The following is an 18,355-nucleotide window of genomic DNA, read 5'->3' on the forward strand; positions in this document are numbered from 1 at the left end:
TGTCATTATTGTCTTCGACCAGTAGTGTCGTTTCTGTCGTCTCATTGTGAATCTCTTTCAGTTATTTTCGGTGGTGCAGTGTACTGTGCTGTACTGTACTGTACTGTCCTGCCCGCATCTCGTGGTCGTGCGGTAGCGTTCTCGCTTCCCACACCCGGGTTCCCGGGTTCGATTCCCGGCAGGGTCAGGGATTTTCTCTGCCTCGTGATGGCTGGGTGTTGTGTGATGTCCTTAGGTTGATTAGGTTAAAGTAGTTCTAAGTTCTAGGGAACTGATGACCTAAGATGTTAAGTCCCATAGTGCTCAGAGCCATTTTTTTTTATACTGTCCTGTACTATACTGTAGCACTCCTTTCTACTTTTATGTGTATAAAATCCACTTTCCTTGTGGGCCGCCATAGTGGTCCACGTATTAATCCACAGACAGGATGCAGCCCGGGGCCAGCACGCCTTCCCCAAATCGCAGAAGCGGTGCTGTAACGCGTGTGGCTATCCACACGAGACCCTCTTAAGTAAGTAGTTGATATTTCAAATGCGGAGTGCCAATATACTTCTCGGATGTTTTATCCTTTTCCTCGTTTCTTTTAACATTTTTCGTCGACTGTAAAACTTCCTGTGAAATGTTTGTTGTATGTGCACAATTTTTCTAATTTATTCTCAGCCCCCACACTTTTAACGACGTGTCGTGAACTTAAGCTGAGGATCAAGAGCTTACAGCAATGCGTAGGAGTTATACTGATAAGACGGTGTTGGTCAATTTTAGTCGCTAATGGGGTGTTTTTGTCGTATCTGATTTACACATTATTTGTACCACAATTGCTTTTGTATATTTGGTGAGACCCTTGGACCGTACACCTCACAAAGACATATTTATTTGCCACATTTGAAAGATTTTGGAGCTAGGTCTGTTGTACCGTTTGATATATTAAAATACCTGGATGGAAAAACTTTACCGGCCGGAGTGACCGAGCTGTTCTAGGCGCTACAGTCTGGAACCGCGTGATCGCTACGGTCGCTGGTTCGAATCCTGCCTCGGGCATGGATGTGTGTGATGTCCTTACGTTAGGTAGGGTTAAGTAGTTCTCAGTTCTAGGGGACTGATGACCTCAGAGCCATTTGAACCATTTGGAAAAACTTAAAACTCAGACAGTACAGACATGCTACAATTTTGTGCACACTTCCTTCACTCTCGCCTCGATTGTGGCTGTAGAGCAAATGGATCTGCTCGATGTTCATATCTGAACATGTTACATACAATCTTTTAAGAGAGTATAAGTGTGGCTACTGAGATGTAAAGAACTATCCACATCCCCCGTACCTCCTCTGAGGCAAGGAGCCACCATTATGGATGCCAAAACTGCTTCTCATCATACGTCATGGCTCCAAATGTAATTCCATCTAGCAATTTCTACGCATCTTTCAGTTCCCGTCAACTTATAGAACATTTACTTACATGGCACAAAAATGCTGCGAGGGCATTTCTGACTCAAGCGAAGCACCTGCTGGCCATGCTACTATAACAGGGACGACTTCTAGTTGCCAGCTATAGAACAGGGGGTCATGTGATCAAAAATAGTGCCAGATTCGTGTGACATTATTATGAACGTCTTGTCCAAAAATTACTTCGTGCAGATATTGGAGAACCAGCTCGTGAAGATGACGTCTTAGACCTCCTTGCAACACACAGACCTGAATTTTTCCAATAAGTTAACTTCGAGGAGGTTATCAGTGATCATAAGGCTGTGATAGCGTCTATGTCTATGGGTATTACAAGGACTATTAAGAACGTCTGGAAGATATTTTTGCTTCGCAAGACTGACAGTCTACAAGTTGCTGAGTAACTGATTAGTAAACATCAAATATTCACTGCTGAAGCTGAAAATGAGGAGCACAAATAGGAAGAAATTCAGAAACATCGTTCAGTATGTCTTAGATAACTATTATCTGAGCATGGTCTTAAGGGATGGAAGATAGTTGTGTCAGGAAACTGCTTCATCACAGATTCAAAAGAAGCGACCAAACAGAAGCTGAACGAAGCAAAAATAAGTACAAGGAGGGCAGTGAGACATGTGTTACATGGCTTTGGAAGTAAAATTTTGCCAACCGGTCTGACTGAAAACCCCAAGAGGTATTGATGTTACGTAAAATCAGTAAGCATATCTAAATCATCTATTCATTCACTCAGTGACCGTAGTGTTACAGAAATGGAAAGTGAAGAGAGAAGGACGAAATATGGAATCCGTTTTTCCAAAGTGTTTCACTGCAGGATTCCCTACATTTAGTTATCGTTCGAATGCCGAAATGGCAGGGAATTTGGACGAGTGATCGTGAAATAGAAAAGGAACTTCAGTCGCTTAGTAGTGGAAAGACATCAGCACCAAATGGGAGACCTACAGGATTCTACAGAGATTGTGCGAAAAGACCTGCTGTCCTTCTACTAGTTGTTTAAAGTAAGTCAATGGACCAACGAAGGGTACCTAGCGACTGGAAAAAGCGCAGGCCACTCCTGTTTCCAAGAAGTGGCGTAGGACAGATGCACATAATTAAAGATCTACATGGGTGACGTTGTACAATTATGCAACCTACTTTACGCTCAAGTGCGATGAAGTTTCGAGAGAAAGAAAATCTTCTCTATAAAAATTAACGTGGATTCATCAAACAGAGATCTTGCGAAACTCAGCACGATTTGTTGCTCCATGAGATTCATAGTGGTGTAGACACCATCACAAACTAATTTCGAAAGTACCCCAAGGCAGTGTATAGGTCAGTTACGGGATGGTTTAGTCGGCGCGACAGCGATACAGAGATACTGAACAGACTTCATTGGCAGATGCTACAAGTGAGGCGTTGTGCATCACATAGAGGTCTGCTATTCAAATTTCGAAATATTAATTTCCGGGAAGAGTCGGACAACATACTCCCAGATACCTCTCGCGTATTTACAACGATGAGAAAATTCGAGAAATTACAGTGAAGGCAGATGCCTACTGACAATCTTTTTTTCCCACACACCATTCTCGAATGGAACAGGGAAGGGGGGATTTACTTAGTGGTAACAGAAGTACCCTCCACCACACACCGTCAGTTGGCTTGACAGGTATCGGCGTGAATGTAGATATAGACGCAGATTACTGTTCACAATTTATAAAAGTGATCTAGTAGAATGTGTTGGAAACTTCTTAAGGCTGCTCACAAATGATGCTTTGTTCTATAATAGGGTAACAACGCCAGACGACTGTAGCGGTTTGAAAGAGGATGTGCAGAGAATTGCTGAATAATGCAACGATTAGCATTGACCCTGACGTCAGTAAAAGTAACATATTGCTCATACGGAGTAGAAGAAATCCGCTACTATACAACTACACAATAGATGAAAAATTTCTGGAAAGAGTACCTACCGTAAAATATCTACGAGTAACAACACGGAGCTACCTTAAGTGGAATAACCACACAAAACATATCGTAGAAAAAAGCAGATGCCAGACTGAGATTCCTATGACGAATCTTAAGGAAATATAACTCATTGACGAAGAAATGGTATACAAAAGCCTTGTTCGAATGGCTCTTGAATATTTTTTTATCGTTCTGGGACCATTAGAAGGTAGGACTAATACGAGAGACAAGGAAGATCCAACGAAGAGCTGCTTGTTTCGTCAGAGGATCGTTTAGTCGGTGAGAGAGCGTTACAGAGACCCTCAAAGAAGTCGCTACAAGAGAGTCGCTGTGCATCATGCAGAAGTTCATTATTGTAAGTCCAAGAGTGAACGTCTCGGGGAAAGTCAGATAACATATTACTTCCTCCTACATATGCTTCGCCATAACGAGAAAATTCGAGCAATTAGAGGTAATGTAGAGGTGAAAAGACAATCAATCTTAGCACGCGCCGTTCGCGAACGTAACAGGGACGGTAGCATCACTTAGTGGGACCAGAAGAAACCTCCGCCACATACCGTCAGGTACCTTACGGTGTATCGATGTAGATGTAGGCAAATTGTTTTATCTCAGGCCTTGAGTATGTTTCCACCCTCGTTATTTGAATGATAGAGGATTTTTTTTAATTACTTAATGGCGAACTGTGTCCAGTTCACACTTCACTTCAACGTAAATAAATGAGTCTTAGCAAGGGGATGTCCTACACAGTGTAGTCGTTTTCCCTGACCATGATTTCATAATTCATGTCCGAAATGAATACGCTATATTTGAAGCTGATCGTCATGCTAACTTGGAGACATTACCATGGGCTACTTTCATCGAGGAGAAGAGATAAATTTTTGTTAAGTGGCTTGCGTATTGTTCTTTAACACTTACCTACCTGCTCCAGTTCGAAGATAGGGGTATTTGTATGGCTTGTAAAGAACTGATGACAGTGAAAAATCTCTCAGCTGGTTGCATTTTATACGTTGACTGTAGGATGATCTTTCGTTTAAATGAGCACTTGCCTTCTGTCTTAAATAATAACAGTATTTTTAGCCTTTTGTAAATTGTTAGAACTCCTCCCTAAAATATTAGGACGGAGTTTTCAATGTGTTCCAGGATGACTTGTTTATGTTATATGCTGCGTGATTAAGCAACCATATACATCTGGATTTCTGTAAATGAAATTATCTGTATTTTAGAATGCTGCGTGCGTGCGTGTGTGTGTGTGTGTGTGCGTGTGTGTGTGTGTGTGTGTGTGTGATTGTTAGTGTTATCAGACACACATCCAAAAGATTTAATGTATTCTAGAGGTTGGGTCCTTCGAAATTTCTGTGTTTATGGACAGTCAGTCACACAGACCTGGGAGAGAGTTTCAGATACTTTGATATTTTATTGGGTCATGGTTAAAAGTACATTATCTAATGATTTTTACTGCCATTTTGACATACTGACTCAATGATTGTACAAGTTTTTAACTTACTCAACAAAAAAGAATTTTATGTGGCTACAGATAACCTAGACTTTGCATATTCCTAACCTAAACAACGTCAACTGCTTACTTGTCTGTTGTGTGATGTGAGAGATAAAATAAAATTGTCTCTGTTTTCTTCTAGCAGGCTCCGTGGCCTTCATCTCCAAGGGACAATGAGAGACCTGTCAGCAGCTGCTTCTCACTCTATGAAAAATTTTGTAGACGCGAATATCGTCACTAGCCTAAAGTGTACACTGATCACTAGAAGAACTGATAACTTTATGTTTTTCGTGAACCATCGGACTATACCTGTATCTATCACGCCTTATTAGTGCAAATGGCGGTCTCTCATGTTACATGTGTCCAGTGGCAATATTTCGGATTGCACAACAGTGTAAATGCCTTCTCCCTGCGTTTCTCAGTGCAAGTGGTCATGAAAGACAGTGGCAAAGCTGGAATACGTCTACAATGCAATCCGAACGCTATTCATTAGGACCATTGGCCCTGGTGGTGATGGATTTAACTGAATGGAAATGTTTATGGTAGACATGTAACCCAGCGCCCGGTTAAAATCTAAAAATGGTTCAAATGGCTCTGGGCACTATGGGACTTCCAGTCCCCTAGAACTTAGAACTACTTAAACCTAACTAACCTAAGGACATCACACACATCCATGCCCGAGGCAGGATTCGAACCTGCGACCGTGGCAGTCGTGCGGTTCCGGACTGAGCTCGTACAACCGCGAGACCACCGCCACCGGCTCCGTTAAAATGCTAGCGAGTAAAGAAGAGACTGACAGTAATAATCAGACCACCATTAGGGGCATTGAAATTTCCTATTTTGCACATCTTCTGTCACTCACGAAGATAGTGCAATTTCTGATGACATTCTGGACAAGTACACCCTGAAACACTGTATGCACTAAGATGCGGGAGTGTTGTTTCTCCAACATGGCAGCTTACCTTGGTTCAGATATTCACCAGTTCACACTGCAAACTGCACTTTTTCAACCTATGATAATATCCGCCCCCCGTAGCTGAATGATGAGCGCTACAGAATGTCACTCCTAAGGGCCAGGGCTTGATTCCCGATTAGGTCGGAGATTTTCATGGGCCTTGTGTTGTCCTAATCATCATCATTTCATCCCCATCGACGCGCAAGTCGCCGAGGTGGTGTCAAATCGAAAAACTTGCACCCGGCGAACAGTCTACCCGACTGGAGGACCTAGTCACTCTACCTTTACATTTTACCAATCATAGTCACTGCAGCTGCTTACATTTGCTATGGTGTGCGGTCTTGTGTTTCCAAGTTATACAGCCGCCACCACTTCCACAGGCTATGTAAGTATAACGACTTTGCCACTTAGCAACGTTATTTTTAATTCTGCTTCCTACTCCTGTTCATGAGACAAAATGCTTTTTGCCTGCTGTTGATGCCTTTCCTGCGCATTACCGACATTGTTAAGCAGTTGTTCAGTAATGCTCAACGGTGCACTCACACACAAGGCCTCACGCGCAGCAACACTGTGGAGGTGACTTGCGATTAGCTCGCAGCGGCAAGTGTGTCATAAATTATATCTCAGATTGTTCCGAAATTGACAGAAGATTATTTTGTGTTATTCATTACCACAGAACACCTGAAGGAACCTTTTGCACAAGTACATAACATAATAACGGTATGCCTGAAACACATATAGTCCGCCATAAACAGTGCGCATGCGTCCTACCGCACGTTTTTAAATCATTGCTTATTTAGAAGAAAAGAGGCTGCCATGGGGAGAAGGATGTGTGCCAATAGTATCATGTTGAAATTCGCTGACCAATTTAACTTTTTTCCATGATCTTTATTGAAATCTAAACATTCTAACAGGAATAGATGAATGAAAAGGCGGTTGGCAAAGAAGCAGAAAGTTACAGGACGACTTTCACCCATGTTAACAAATACAGTTCCTGAATTCTGTCTTTTATTGAAAATTTAAGTGGAATATTCATAATAGCACGTGCAGAGATGTGCAGTTTCTCATGTGTGAGAAAGAGCTGTGGCCAATAAATATTTTGTTTCTAAACCTTCTTATTTCTCTCTGTGTCGATGAATGAGGTTATTGGCGGTTATGTAATGCTTTCCTGTGGATTAACTCCAGCATGCTCTTCTTTCCGCGTGATACTGTATGGTGTTCCGTCACATTTGGAAACTATTTCTACGCCCAGTTTTGTGCCTTTCATGGCAAGCCATCCTAGGCTTACATTACAGCAACATAATGACCGCCCGCACACGGCTAGAGCTTCTATTCCTTGTATTTGTGATTGAAAATCACTACATTGGTCAGCAAGGTCGTGGGCTCTCTCCCACATGACAACTTTGGGTGCACTATGGGCAATGCCCTCCAACCATCTTCAGATTTTGTCGATCTAATCCTGCAATTGGAAAGACTTTTGCACGGTACCCCTCAAGTGGACTTCCAACAACTCTGTCATTCAATGCTAAGCCAAATAACTGCCTGCATAATGGCTAGCGGTGGACGAACGCGTTACTGACTTCTTCCGTTAGTGAAGCTTTTTCTCTGGAATGAGTAATCCATTTCTTCTGAAACTATAATTTTTTGCTCGTCTGTACACGTAAATCACATCTAGCGACTTCTGTCCCATTTAGATAGTTGTTTCATGGTGCGTCAAATTTCTTGGCAGGAATGAATTTGTCAAGCAATCATTGAAACAGTTGCAGATTTAACAGAACGAAAAAAACAGGCGTAAGACGCTACTAAGTGCCATAAAACCGCACTATCTGCATCCATAACTGTTCTCGATATTTACGTTGGGACACACTTGGTTTCCATGCTCCAGAAAATTTTATTTGTAACCTCTGTTACAATAATTAGTTTTGTGTTGTTCAAACTGCCTACAAGCTTAGCATTTCAAGGATTTTGGCTACAGCCACGGACATTTTATGAACAGAAATTTTTTACTAACTAGTCTCGTCGTCCTATACGCCGCACCAGCACACCGTGGCAAAGGGTGCTACTAACTTGACGCCACCTGCAGCAAATATATTGTTTCTCTCTCACCCAATGTTACATCCTTTTTACCATCTTACAATTTCCTGCAAGAGTCCAGAACTTCAGTGATGACTGATGACACATGAGGATAATACTGAGTGAATACATGAAGGAAGCAGAGCTAGCGCATTTGCTAAAAATTTAGATTCTTTATTCATAAGACTTAAATGTCACAATGAACAAAACTGACAATTATATGTAATTTAAATATTGTGGAAAATGTTTTGTATTATTTATTCTCATTTATAACATCCCTTTCAAATCTTAAATGTCCTTATTTAATCGTTACTAAGAATTCTGAATATTCGTGTTACACATAATGTGAAATTTACAACAGACATCATCTTGCAAACACTTTTAAACACACTGGAGGAAAACTGGAATTAATGTTGTTCCCAATTCTGTTTATAATTAGAAATATAAATGAGTTCAGAATAATTTTAGCATATTACACGATTTATTTTCAAAAAAAATATATTTTATATGTTGGTTTTATTTTAAATTAAATCTAAATTGGTATTTCTCCATGCACCCAAGTACCTTCGAAGTAGAATTCTGCTAACAGCATTTCCATTCATAAACGCCATATGTGAATGATACGAAAACGTCACTGAGATGTGTTTGGTATGTGCTGGGAAGGGGAAGACAGAGTAAGGAGCTAGAAAATTAATTAGTGCCTTGTTGTTCATCAATAAAATTCTAAATCAGAAGAGGGATAGTACACAGATTACGCAATGTACTAGATGTTGGATTGTGTCAGGTCGTTATCTAGATTTGAATTAAAAACTTCAAAAATATACATACGTAAAATCATGTTCATTCCATCTTCTGATTAATTAAAACAGTGCTTCTGACATATTTACTTCTGCCAGTCTTGATTCAATCCTGAAAGGAAGTTATTTCCTTACGGTGATGATTTATGGATTCAACACAGCACAAGCAGGCTAGTTAATAAATAGATTATCTTTTAAAGAATGATATACACATTTCCTACGAAAGTTTCAGTTAAGGTTCGTTTGAAATATAGTCATTAGTCATGTTATAATTAGAATACATTTATCTACATACATTGGCTTATAATTGTTAGTGCCAGTACACTCAATAAATTACAAGTGGAAAAGAAATAACATCGAAGAACAAGCACACATATATACAGTCACTTTATAATTAATTGGAGATACAGTACAGTTTATCGTAAGAGTGACCTTCAAATACCAAACAAAAATAACATTATTATAAGTATATGGCTACTGCCAGTTGAGGTTAGTAGTAAGCAGCTCTTCTTTGGTTATACATTTCATAAAGGACATACGCTGGGTATGGGTCAAGTTTGGTTATCCAAAAGACTGGAAACTGTCTTTCTTTCCTTCAAGGTAAAATGGGTCGTATATTCACTCTAATCTTTCACTCGTGTGGGAGATCAAGGCTGGTTAACTATGTAGTTAACAGCACACAGGATCAATGGATAACAGCTAATGCTAGAAGATATCTTGGATTAGCTCCTAATGCGATTTGAATGTTATTACGAACATGAGCCAATACAATTTCTGTTAATAGAGGTAATGTGCGGGATTGTATCGTAGTGGTTAGATTTTCACAATTAATCATGTAACATGTAACGTAAATCGCCAAGTTTTCATTAAAATTCTTAGACACAGTGTAGAGCTGATGAAGCAAAGAAAATGTGAAGTGTCTAGTGTCTACGTGACATCTACTGATTTAAACTTTCTGTGTTGCGGAACTACAGCAAAGTAAAAAATAAAGAGTGTGATACATCCATTTTTCAGTTTGAAATATCATATCAACTTCCCAGTTTTTTCTGACAGAACACGTATTGCCCTTACAGAAAAATTCTTAAAATCAAAAGATTTGATGAACATGACATTCCTAAACAAAAGTAACTCTACACGAATTTACAGTTAAGATACATGTTCTACATGGTTAGCAGTCAATGTTCCTCTCTTATGTTTTGAGAATATTCTCCAAATTGTACATAACGTAAAATATGCTACATTATGGTAGCGATTTCAGTTCTTCATGTTCTACAAATCACAGCCAGAACACAATAAAATGAACATGCTTGTTTCACGTTCAAGCTTTGTCATTCTACGCAAAGGGAACATTACCATGGCTAGAGATATTACTCTAGAGAGAAACATTCCAGTGATCTATTTCATGTGTCTTTACTCACACAGAAGGATTCATGGACGTTTGTACTACACATCCTTTACAGTTATGTTCAAATGACATGAAGAATTAAGGCTATAACTGTACAGTTAGAAGGTACCACATGCATGCACTTAATACATATTTCTGATACGATAAGCGTGACATCTAGATACACATTAGTTACTAAGAACGACTACACACATAATGGCCACAGCAAGGATATTCATAATAATTGTGAACTTGAGTAGACTTCCAGACAATGGATGATTAGGATGATACATGATACATTATATTGATAGACGTTACTAGACGATAAGTTATTTTGAATAGATCTTCATGGAGACAAGGAAACTAATACATTTCCATTATGCCATATTTACAAAGCGTGACAACTTTGGCAGAGGTCACTCCTTAAGTGTATCAAATCATTAGGACACCCTTTTCCAGTGTAGAAGAAAACGACTGATACAATTATAAGAGAAATATCATTGACAATCTTAGTAATACGCACCAGAGAGGAAATCAGTTACGTGACCTGTCAGTAGAGTATCTCAGTGCAGAAGGACCACGCAGTTATATAATTTTAGATGTGGTGTTCAGCATGTTAATCACATTACTCATTCCTACGTGTATAAAACTACAACAAATAGAATATGTAGTGCTGGCTGGTGGATGTTTTCCAAAATCATCACCGAACTATGGTAACATTTACAATAAAAAGAGGTAAAAGCAATTTATCCTGTTCTGGCGATGCTTTCATATGGTAAGGATGTGTTTATCTGTGTGAAACAAACATCTCATGACGGAATGTGTTTCTGATATGGATTTTTTATAGTTCACCTTCTTGACCTCTATGATGTACTATTTCTGGTTACATTGGGTAATCGAAATGCATTATTGCAGTAATGTGTGCAACATGGTGCTTACTTCAAATTCTGGCATAAAACACCACGTCAGTGTTTCTCAACCCGAGATACAATAGGGACATTTTCACAATAAAATTGCAATGTAGAAATATATTCTAAGACTGGACCGCATACACCTTTATTATAAAGTAAATAACAAGGTGAAATGACCTTAGTCCCACACAGTTTTGTTTTCCACTACATGTTACATTAATTATGAAAAGGTAAAAGCATAGAAACTGTTATAATCATGCATGGTGATTTATTACAACCTCTATTTATAAAATAATTTTCAACGACTTTTATAACTCTATGTATTACACATTGTAACAATTTTCTGAAGAGGAGAATATTAGACAACTAATTTAAAGATATGTTTCATGAGTTACAGCAGGCTATTAATACGTGAAGCATAGGAGTCTAAGTATGTTTCGAAACAGTATATAGAGGAAAATTTAGCTTGTGGTGAGGTTGAGAAACGCCAAACACTGGTGGGGAGCCACTGTTGTGACACGGTAGGTCACTTCAGTCCAAGAATCCGGTATTGACGAGCTTTTCCAGGAAGAATTTTACGTCGCCCAGCTCTGAGTCCTTTATTCCAAGACTCTTGAGCATTCCCAGATCGCCGTTCTCCACAGCCATGAAGACTGAGCGCAGGTGTTCCAAGTCCGATCTCATCAGATGTAGCGCCGCCCCGAAGTCCTCGATGGTCTGAGATTCTGAAATTACAAAAATACTTTTGTAACATTTGTTGTGCTCGACAGCAACAAGCGCGAAAAATATTTCTTATTGATTGCAAATGAACAGAAAAATATAAGCACTTAGTCCATAATATGATAACTTCATTTTATCTACTTTATCATATACTTCGAAAAGTCCATATACCAACATGTGACTCTTTGAATTTCCTAATTAATTAATTTACACCAGAGTGAGAAATTCTAGCAAATGTTTCATAGCTAGCTTTACGCTGTACACAACACCAAAAATAGTTGCATGGTGTTTATATCAATGAAAAATCAATCACTTTTCTAAAAGACTGAAGTAATAATAGGGTTCAGTTTTACGTCGCCAACAAGATCATTACAAACGGAGTTCAAGGGGATTTTGTACACAGATAGGGCAGCAAATAGGCCTTGACATTTTCACAGGAACATTCGGTCATTTGCCTTGAGCAATTTAGGGAAACCGTGGCATATTTAATTCTTGTTTGTGTGGATCAGGGGACCAGGATTCGGATATACTCCACTCGAATCTAGTTACTTAACGCTAGCGCCACTTTGAACAAACTCTCACATTATGAAAATTGAGTGATACAGGCAGCATACAGCTCACCACTTTGTGTCAGAAGGCCCACATTAAATTAGTTTTGTACCACAGCTGTCATCGTTTGTAGATGCCGTTTTGCGACCACGACGAGCTACATCATGAGAGATATTGACCTGAGGGATATATAGCACAGATAATGCAAAACACCTGAGCAAGTGCCATTTGAGCTGAGGTAGTCTACAGTTGCCCTGCTATTTATTTCTTTTGTGGACCATCTCGTAAACACTCCCTAAAAATAAAACGAAAGGTAAGTACAATTTTTAAATTCGTAGCGGATGTGAAAGTGAACATTACATTAAAATAAACAGACAGTCAAATTTTTAAACCACTCTTTCGTGTTTTTGACATGACTTGATATAGAGTTTACAGAACCTAATATCTAAATAGCAACACTCGGTTTTACAGAACATGAGGAGAACGGAAACGTACTGAACACCTGTCTTGTTATTTGAAGGAACGAACTGAAGATGCGAGCGTTTCTTGGTGTTCAGTTAAAAGCATGAAACAGATCTATCACGTGTTTTAACATGTTTCGGAATTTCCAATCACATTTAAGAAATTAAAATAGCTTTCAATTTTATCTCTTTAGAAAGTACTATAAATCAAGCTTTATGACGTTTATGTTGGTTTGCGACTGTTTTCGACTAGGATTTCACACTACTGCGCTTTTTTTTCCGACGGAAGTATCCGCACAAGCTATAACACCAGACTGTTATTTTAAAACTGCTGCTCACTCTGTCCTAGACTCTACTAGTTCAACGCTTGCTGTGTTACGGCAGGACATTTTGCATTTCATAAATGTGTGGCGATACTACAGACAGAAGGATGAAGTTGTGGATTTTTGTAGAAAACTCGCGTGGGACAGCGAACGGTTGTTTATGATTGTTAAGTGTGGAGCTAATGCATCAGCATACACTGAAAGGAACCTAACTGGTAAACAGTCTGGATCAGAAGACTTTCTTATTTAAGTGATTTAAGTTGATTCACTACTCCGGGGATATTTACTTCTACGTTACTCATGTTGGCAGCTGTTCTCGATTCGAATTCTGGAATATTTACTTCGTCATCTTTTGGGAAGTCTTTCCAGAAGGCTGCGTTTAGTAACTCTGCTTTGGCAGCACTGTCTTCGATAGTATCTCCATTGCTATCGCGCAGAGAAGGTTTTGATTGTTTCTTTCTGCTAACATACTTCACATACGACCAGAATGTATTTGGATTTTCTGGCAGGTTTTGAGACAAAATTTAGTTGTGGAAAGTGTTACAAACATCTCGCATTGAAGTCCGCGCTAAATTTCGAGCGTCTGCAAAAGATCGCCAATCTTGGGGATTTTGCGTCTGCTTACAGTTGGCATTTTTGTTTCGTTGTTTCTGTAGCAGTGTTCTGACCCGTTTTGTGTACCAAGGAGGATCAGCTCCGTAGTTTGTTAATTTGTTAGGTATATGTCTCTCACTTGCTGTCGATACTGTTTCTCTGTATTCAAGTCACATCTGGTCTACACTTATATTATTAATATGGAAAGAGTGGAGATTGTCTCTCAGCAAGGCGTCAAATGAATTTTTATCTACTTTTTTGAATAGGTATATTTTTCGTTCCTTTGGAGGATTTGGGGATTACAGTATTCAATCTCGCTACGACAAACCTGTGCTCACTAATCCCTGTATCCGTTTTGATGTTCGTTACTAACTCAGGATTATTTGTTGCTAAAAGATCAAGTGTGTTTCCAGAACCGTTTACTATTTTCGTGGGCTCATGAACTAGCTGCTCGAAATAATTTTCAGAGAATGCGTTTAGCACAATTTCGCATGATGTTTTGTGTGTGCCTCCGGAATTAAACACGTATTTTCGCCAATATATCGAGGGTAAGTTAAAGTCACCACCAACTAGAATCGTAATAGTCGGGTACGTGTTTGAAATCAGATTCAAGTTTTCTTTGAACCTTTCAGCAACAGTATCATGTGAATTGGCAGGTCGGTAAAAGGATCCAATTTTAATACTTTTGCCAACAACGACCTCTGCCCATACCAACTCACAGGAACTATCTACTTCAATCTCGCGACAAGATAAACTACTTCTAACAGCAACAAACACGCCACCACCAACCGTATTTTGCCTATCCTTTCGGAACACCCATAGGTTCTTCGCAAAAATTTCGGCTAAGCTTATCTCTGGCTTTAGCAAGCTTTCAGTGCCTAAGACAATTTGAGCATTAGTGCTTTCTATTAGCGCTCGGAGCTCTAGTACTATCCCAACACAGCTACGACGGCCGCGCGGGATTAGCCGAGCGGTCTGAGGCGCTGCAGTCATGCACTGTGCGGCTGGTCCCGGCGGAGGTTCGAGTCCTCCCTCGGGCACGGACGTATGAGTTTGTCTTTAGGATGATTTAGGTTAAGTAGTGTGTAAGCTTAGCGACTGATGACCTTAGCAGTTAAGTCCCATAAGATTTCACACGCACACACACACACACACACACACACACACACACACACACACAGTTACGACAATTTACAACTGTTATACATATGGTTTCTGTACCGTCGTTCTTCCTGTGTTCGGCAGGCACCCTATGTGACTGAAGCCCTTCTTGTGTTTCCCCAGGACACTCTAACCTAAAAAGCCGCCCAGTTCTCTCCACACAGCCCCTGATATCCGTGTAGCCGCTTCCTGCATATAGTGGACACCTGACTTATTCAAAGTAACACGAAACCCAACCACAAGTCGAGGAATCTGCAGCCTACACGTTCGCAGAACCGTCTGAGCCTCTGATTCAGAGCTTCCACTCGGCTCTGCACCAGAGATCTGCAGTCGGTTCTGTTGACTATGCTGCAGATGCTCAGTTCTACTTTTATCTTGCAAGCAAGACTGGCAGCCTTTACCACTTCTGTTAGCCGCTCGAAACCAGACAGAATATCTTCCGATACAAAGCCAGACACATCATTGGTACCGACGGGAGCAACCATTTGCAGTTGGCTGCAGCCTGTGCTCTTCATGGCATCTGGGGGGACCCATTCCACACTTGAAATGTCCCACCTGGTATCCACACGGAGTTCACATTGGTTTTCTTTCCCTTCTTGGCAGCGATTTCCCTAAGGGACAGCATAACGCGCCTAACGATGGAGCTCCCAATTATCAATAATCCCACCCTTTGTGATTGTCCGGTTCTTGCACTCTGAGAGGTTTCCTCTGTAACAGGACAGGCGCCAGCATCTGGCTCAGTGACAATGTCAGCCGCAGACAGCACCTGGAACCTGTTTGTTACGTGCGGCCGCTTGGAAAGCCTTTCGCGCCTTCTACGCACCAGGGCCCATTCGACCACAGGTGAGGGGCCAAACTCAGTGCCTGCAGTAACTGTGCTGGCCACCGGTGAGGACTGATCGAAGGACTTTGACGTGCTGGACGTCCGTTGGATCCCCACGGCCGGCCTACAACAGTGGTGCCCATCCACTGCGGCTTCAGGCTGTGTAACCGAAGCCGTCAGAGCCTGAAGCTGAGAACGAAGTGTCACCAACTCGGCTTGCATCTGCACACAACAATCGCAGTCCCTGTTCAAACTGAAGACTGTGGAAAAATAAACTATGCAGATAAACGGACTATCAGCAAGTGCTGCGCGACTCTACTGTAGACCCTGACGAAAACGCACAAACTGTGTCTAATAAATTAGGTTAATACGCAGAGATTCAAAAACCTAACTACCGAAGCAGTCAGGCGAAACTAAATAATTCGCCCTGATTAGGAATTTGTAATATGTCACAAACGAAAACGCGAGAACTGCGGTTATTAGATATTAAATAAACACGCAGAAACTCAAGAAACTAAATTATTAAAGCACAAAGATGGTATTATCAAATTGGCTTCTGGTTAGGAACTCGTAAAAGTCACAAAATAGGTTACTTCCCTGCTGCTGCTTGTGTCTCGGCCGGTTACTGCTGCCTGACTGATGTTTAGTTTTTTAGTTAGTTTCATGTTCCATGGATCATTTTGCACGATGTATCGTAATGATGTGGAGCGGGTCATTTTACATTCACACTCCAAAGTAATTTATAAATAGGGCTACATACTAAAATATTGTAAAATTTTTCATTCATAACATACATATGAGAGTTAGTAACTCCTACACCCTACGTTTTTACACATTACAATAACAGAAATTCTTCTACTGAACAGAAGCAGTTATCAAGGAGAAACTTTATCAATTTGTTTTAAAGTTTTATTTTGCTGTCTGTCAGACATTTTGTGTCACTGGTTAAGTGGCCAAAAGCTTTAGTTGCAGCAGTGTACACATCGTTTTGTGAAAAATACAGCCTTAATGTTGAGTGAAGGATGTAATTTTTCCTTCTGGTATTGTAATTATGTACATAATTGTCCCTTTTGAACTGCAGTGTATTATTTACAACAAACTTTATGAGGGAATAAATATGAATATAATGTGAAGTAGCAGTCAGAATGCAGAACTCTTCAAAAAGATGTCTACCAGATGATCATAGTCAACACCGCATATTATTTTTATAGCACATTTATAAACAATGAAGACTTTCTATCTTAAACTTGAGTTACCTCAGAAAATTAATCCATATGAAATAACTGAATGAAAATATGCACGATATGTCAACTTACTGGTTTTTCTCTACCCAATATTTGCAGTGATTCTAAGTGCAAATGTAGCTTACCCAGGCTGTTTTAGGAGTTCCAATATGTGCTTTTCTCAATTGAAATTCTCATCAACATGGGTACTTAAGAATTTTTAAATTTCCTATTCGTTCCATTCATCCTAACCAGAGGGGATCCATTCATTTTGTAGTAGCAGACGTTATATTATAAGGAGACTCTAAATTAAGTTACATGACTTTCAAGAGCAAGATAAAAACGTCTTTTCTACACAAAGAAAGATGTTGTTTCTGGGGAAGAAACACTCTCCTTATGTGTTAATGTACTTGCCCTTTAGGCCACTGCATCTCGTCGTTGGCCAAGAGATGTGGCGCAGTAGTTTTGGGTTGCCGTTCTGGGCATCTCCGCCCGATTGTCCATATTTAAATATTTTGTGATTTCCCTAATTCGATTAAATGATGTGATGGTTCATGTGAGGAGGACAAAATTTCCTTCCCATGTTTTTCAATCCTTGTGTGTGCTCTGTCTCAAGCAACATTGTCGTAGTAAATATTGTGAGACCGATGTTTCCTTCCCTATTATGTCCCGTGAGTACACTCATTCCCAGAAATATTGTTCTGGAAGATATATAGTTATACGTAAGACGCTCCGTAGAATATACAGTTTTGTTTTTTATGCTACTGCCACAGCAGTATCAACCCCACGCTCATCTTGAGCGACATCTGTATTAAAGAAGACAAAATACGTTTACAGTACATTAATATCTAGCGCATAGTCTTCTGTATCAGTTAATGTGGCTGCTTTCTTTTTCTCATAACATCATAAACTCACTTCACGCACCAATTTTCAGTTAGTTGCACCTTACAGAACAAAAACATACGGACACACAAATAAAATAATGCCTATCAATTCTTCACACCGCCTAAAATGTCAACCTGCTAAATATTTTAGACGAAATAAAAATTTTAACTTATATGGCGGAACATTCTGACATTATATTGAGCTAAAAGGGAGATATAAGAAAAAGTCATCGAAAATTTCACCGATATTCTTGTAAACCTATAGTCGTTAAGTATGTTTCTTTGTTCTAGATAGTTCAGTAAGACGAATGAAAAAAATCAGAAATGAAATTGTATAGTCTATGGTACCAACAACTCACAAATAACCTACGGATGCAACGGACGTTGACTTTATCGAGTGCGCATCAAAATTCATATACTGATTACGACGGTTCTTATACGGATAATTATCAGCAGACGTCTTTGGTTCGTGCTAAAGAGCTGGTACATAGGATGTAAGTAAAAACGTGATTTGTTAATGAACAGTATCTTGTGACAATAGCTATACGCTAGAGATAAAATACTGTTCAGGTAGCTCGTACGAAACACATAAAACACGATTACTATCAAA

General features: G+C 39.8%; 1 protein-coding gene across 2 annotated transcripts in view; it reads right to left on the minus strand.

The window, feature by feature from the left end:
- Window positions 1-8,978: 8,978 nt before the first annotated feature.
- The window catches only part of LOC126298687 (IDLSRF-like peptide), a 220,634-nt gene continuing 211,257 nt past the window's right edge, over window positions 8,979-18,355 (minus strand). For both annotated transcript variants that reach the window (XM_049990125.1, XM_049990124.1), the window contains exon 4: window positions 8,979-11,732. In XM_049990125.1, the coding sequence (XP_049846082.1) occupies window positions 11,539-11,732 (194 nt within the window). In that variant the 3' untranslated portion in view covers window positions 8,979-11,538. The remainder of the gene's footprint in view (window positions 11,733-18,355) is intronic.

Source organism: Schistocerca gregaria, chromosome X (assembly GCF_023897955.1).
Source record: "Schistocerca gregaria isolate iqSchGreg1 chromosome X, iqSchGreg1.2, whole genome shotgun sequence".
Taxonomy (NCBI): Eukaryota; Metazoa; Arthropoda; class Insecta; order Orthoptera; family Acrididae; genus Schistocerca; species Schistocerca gregaria.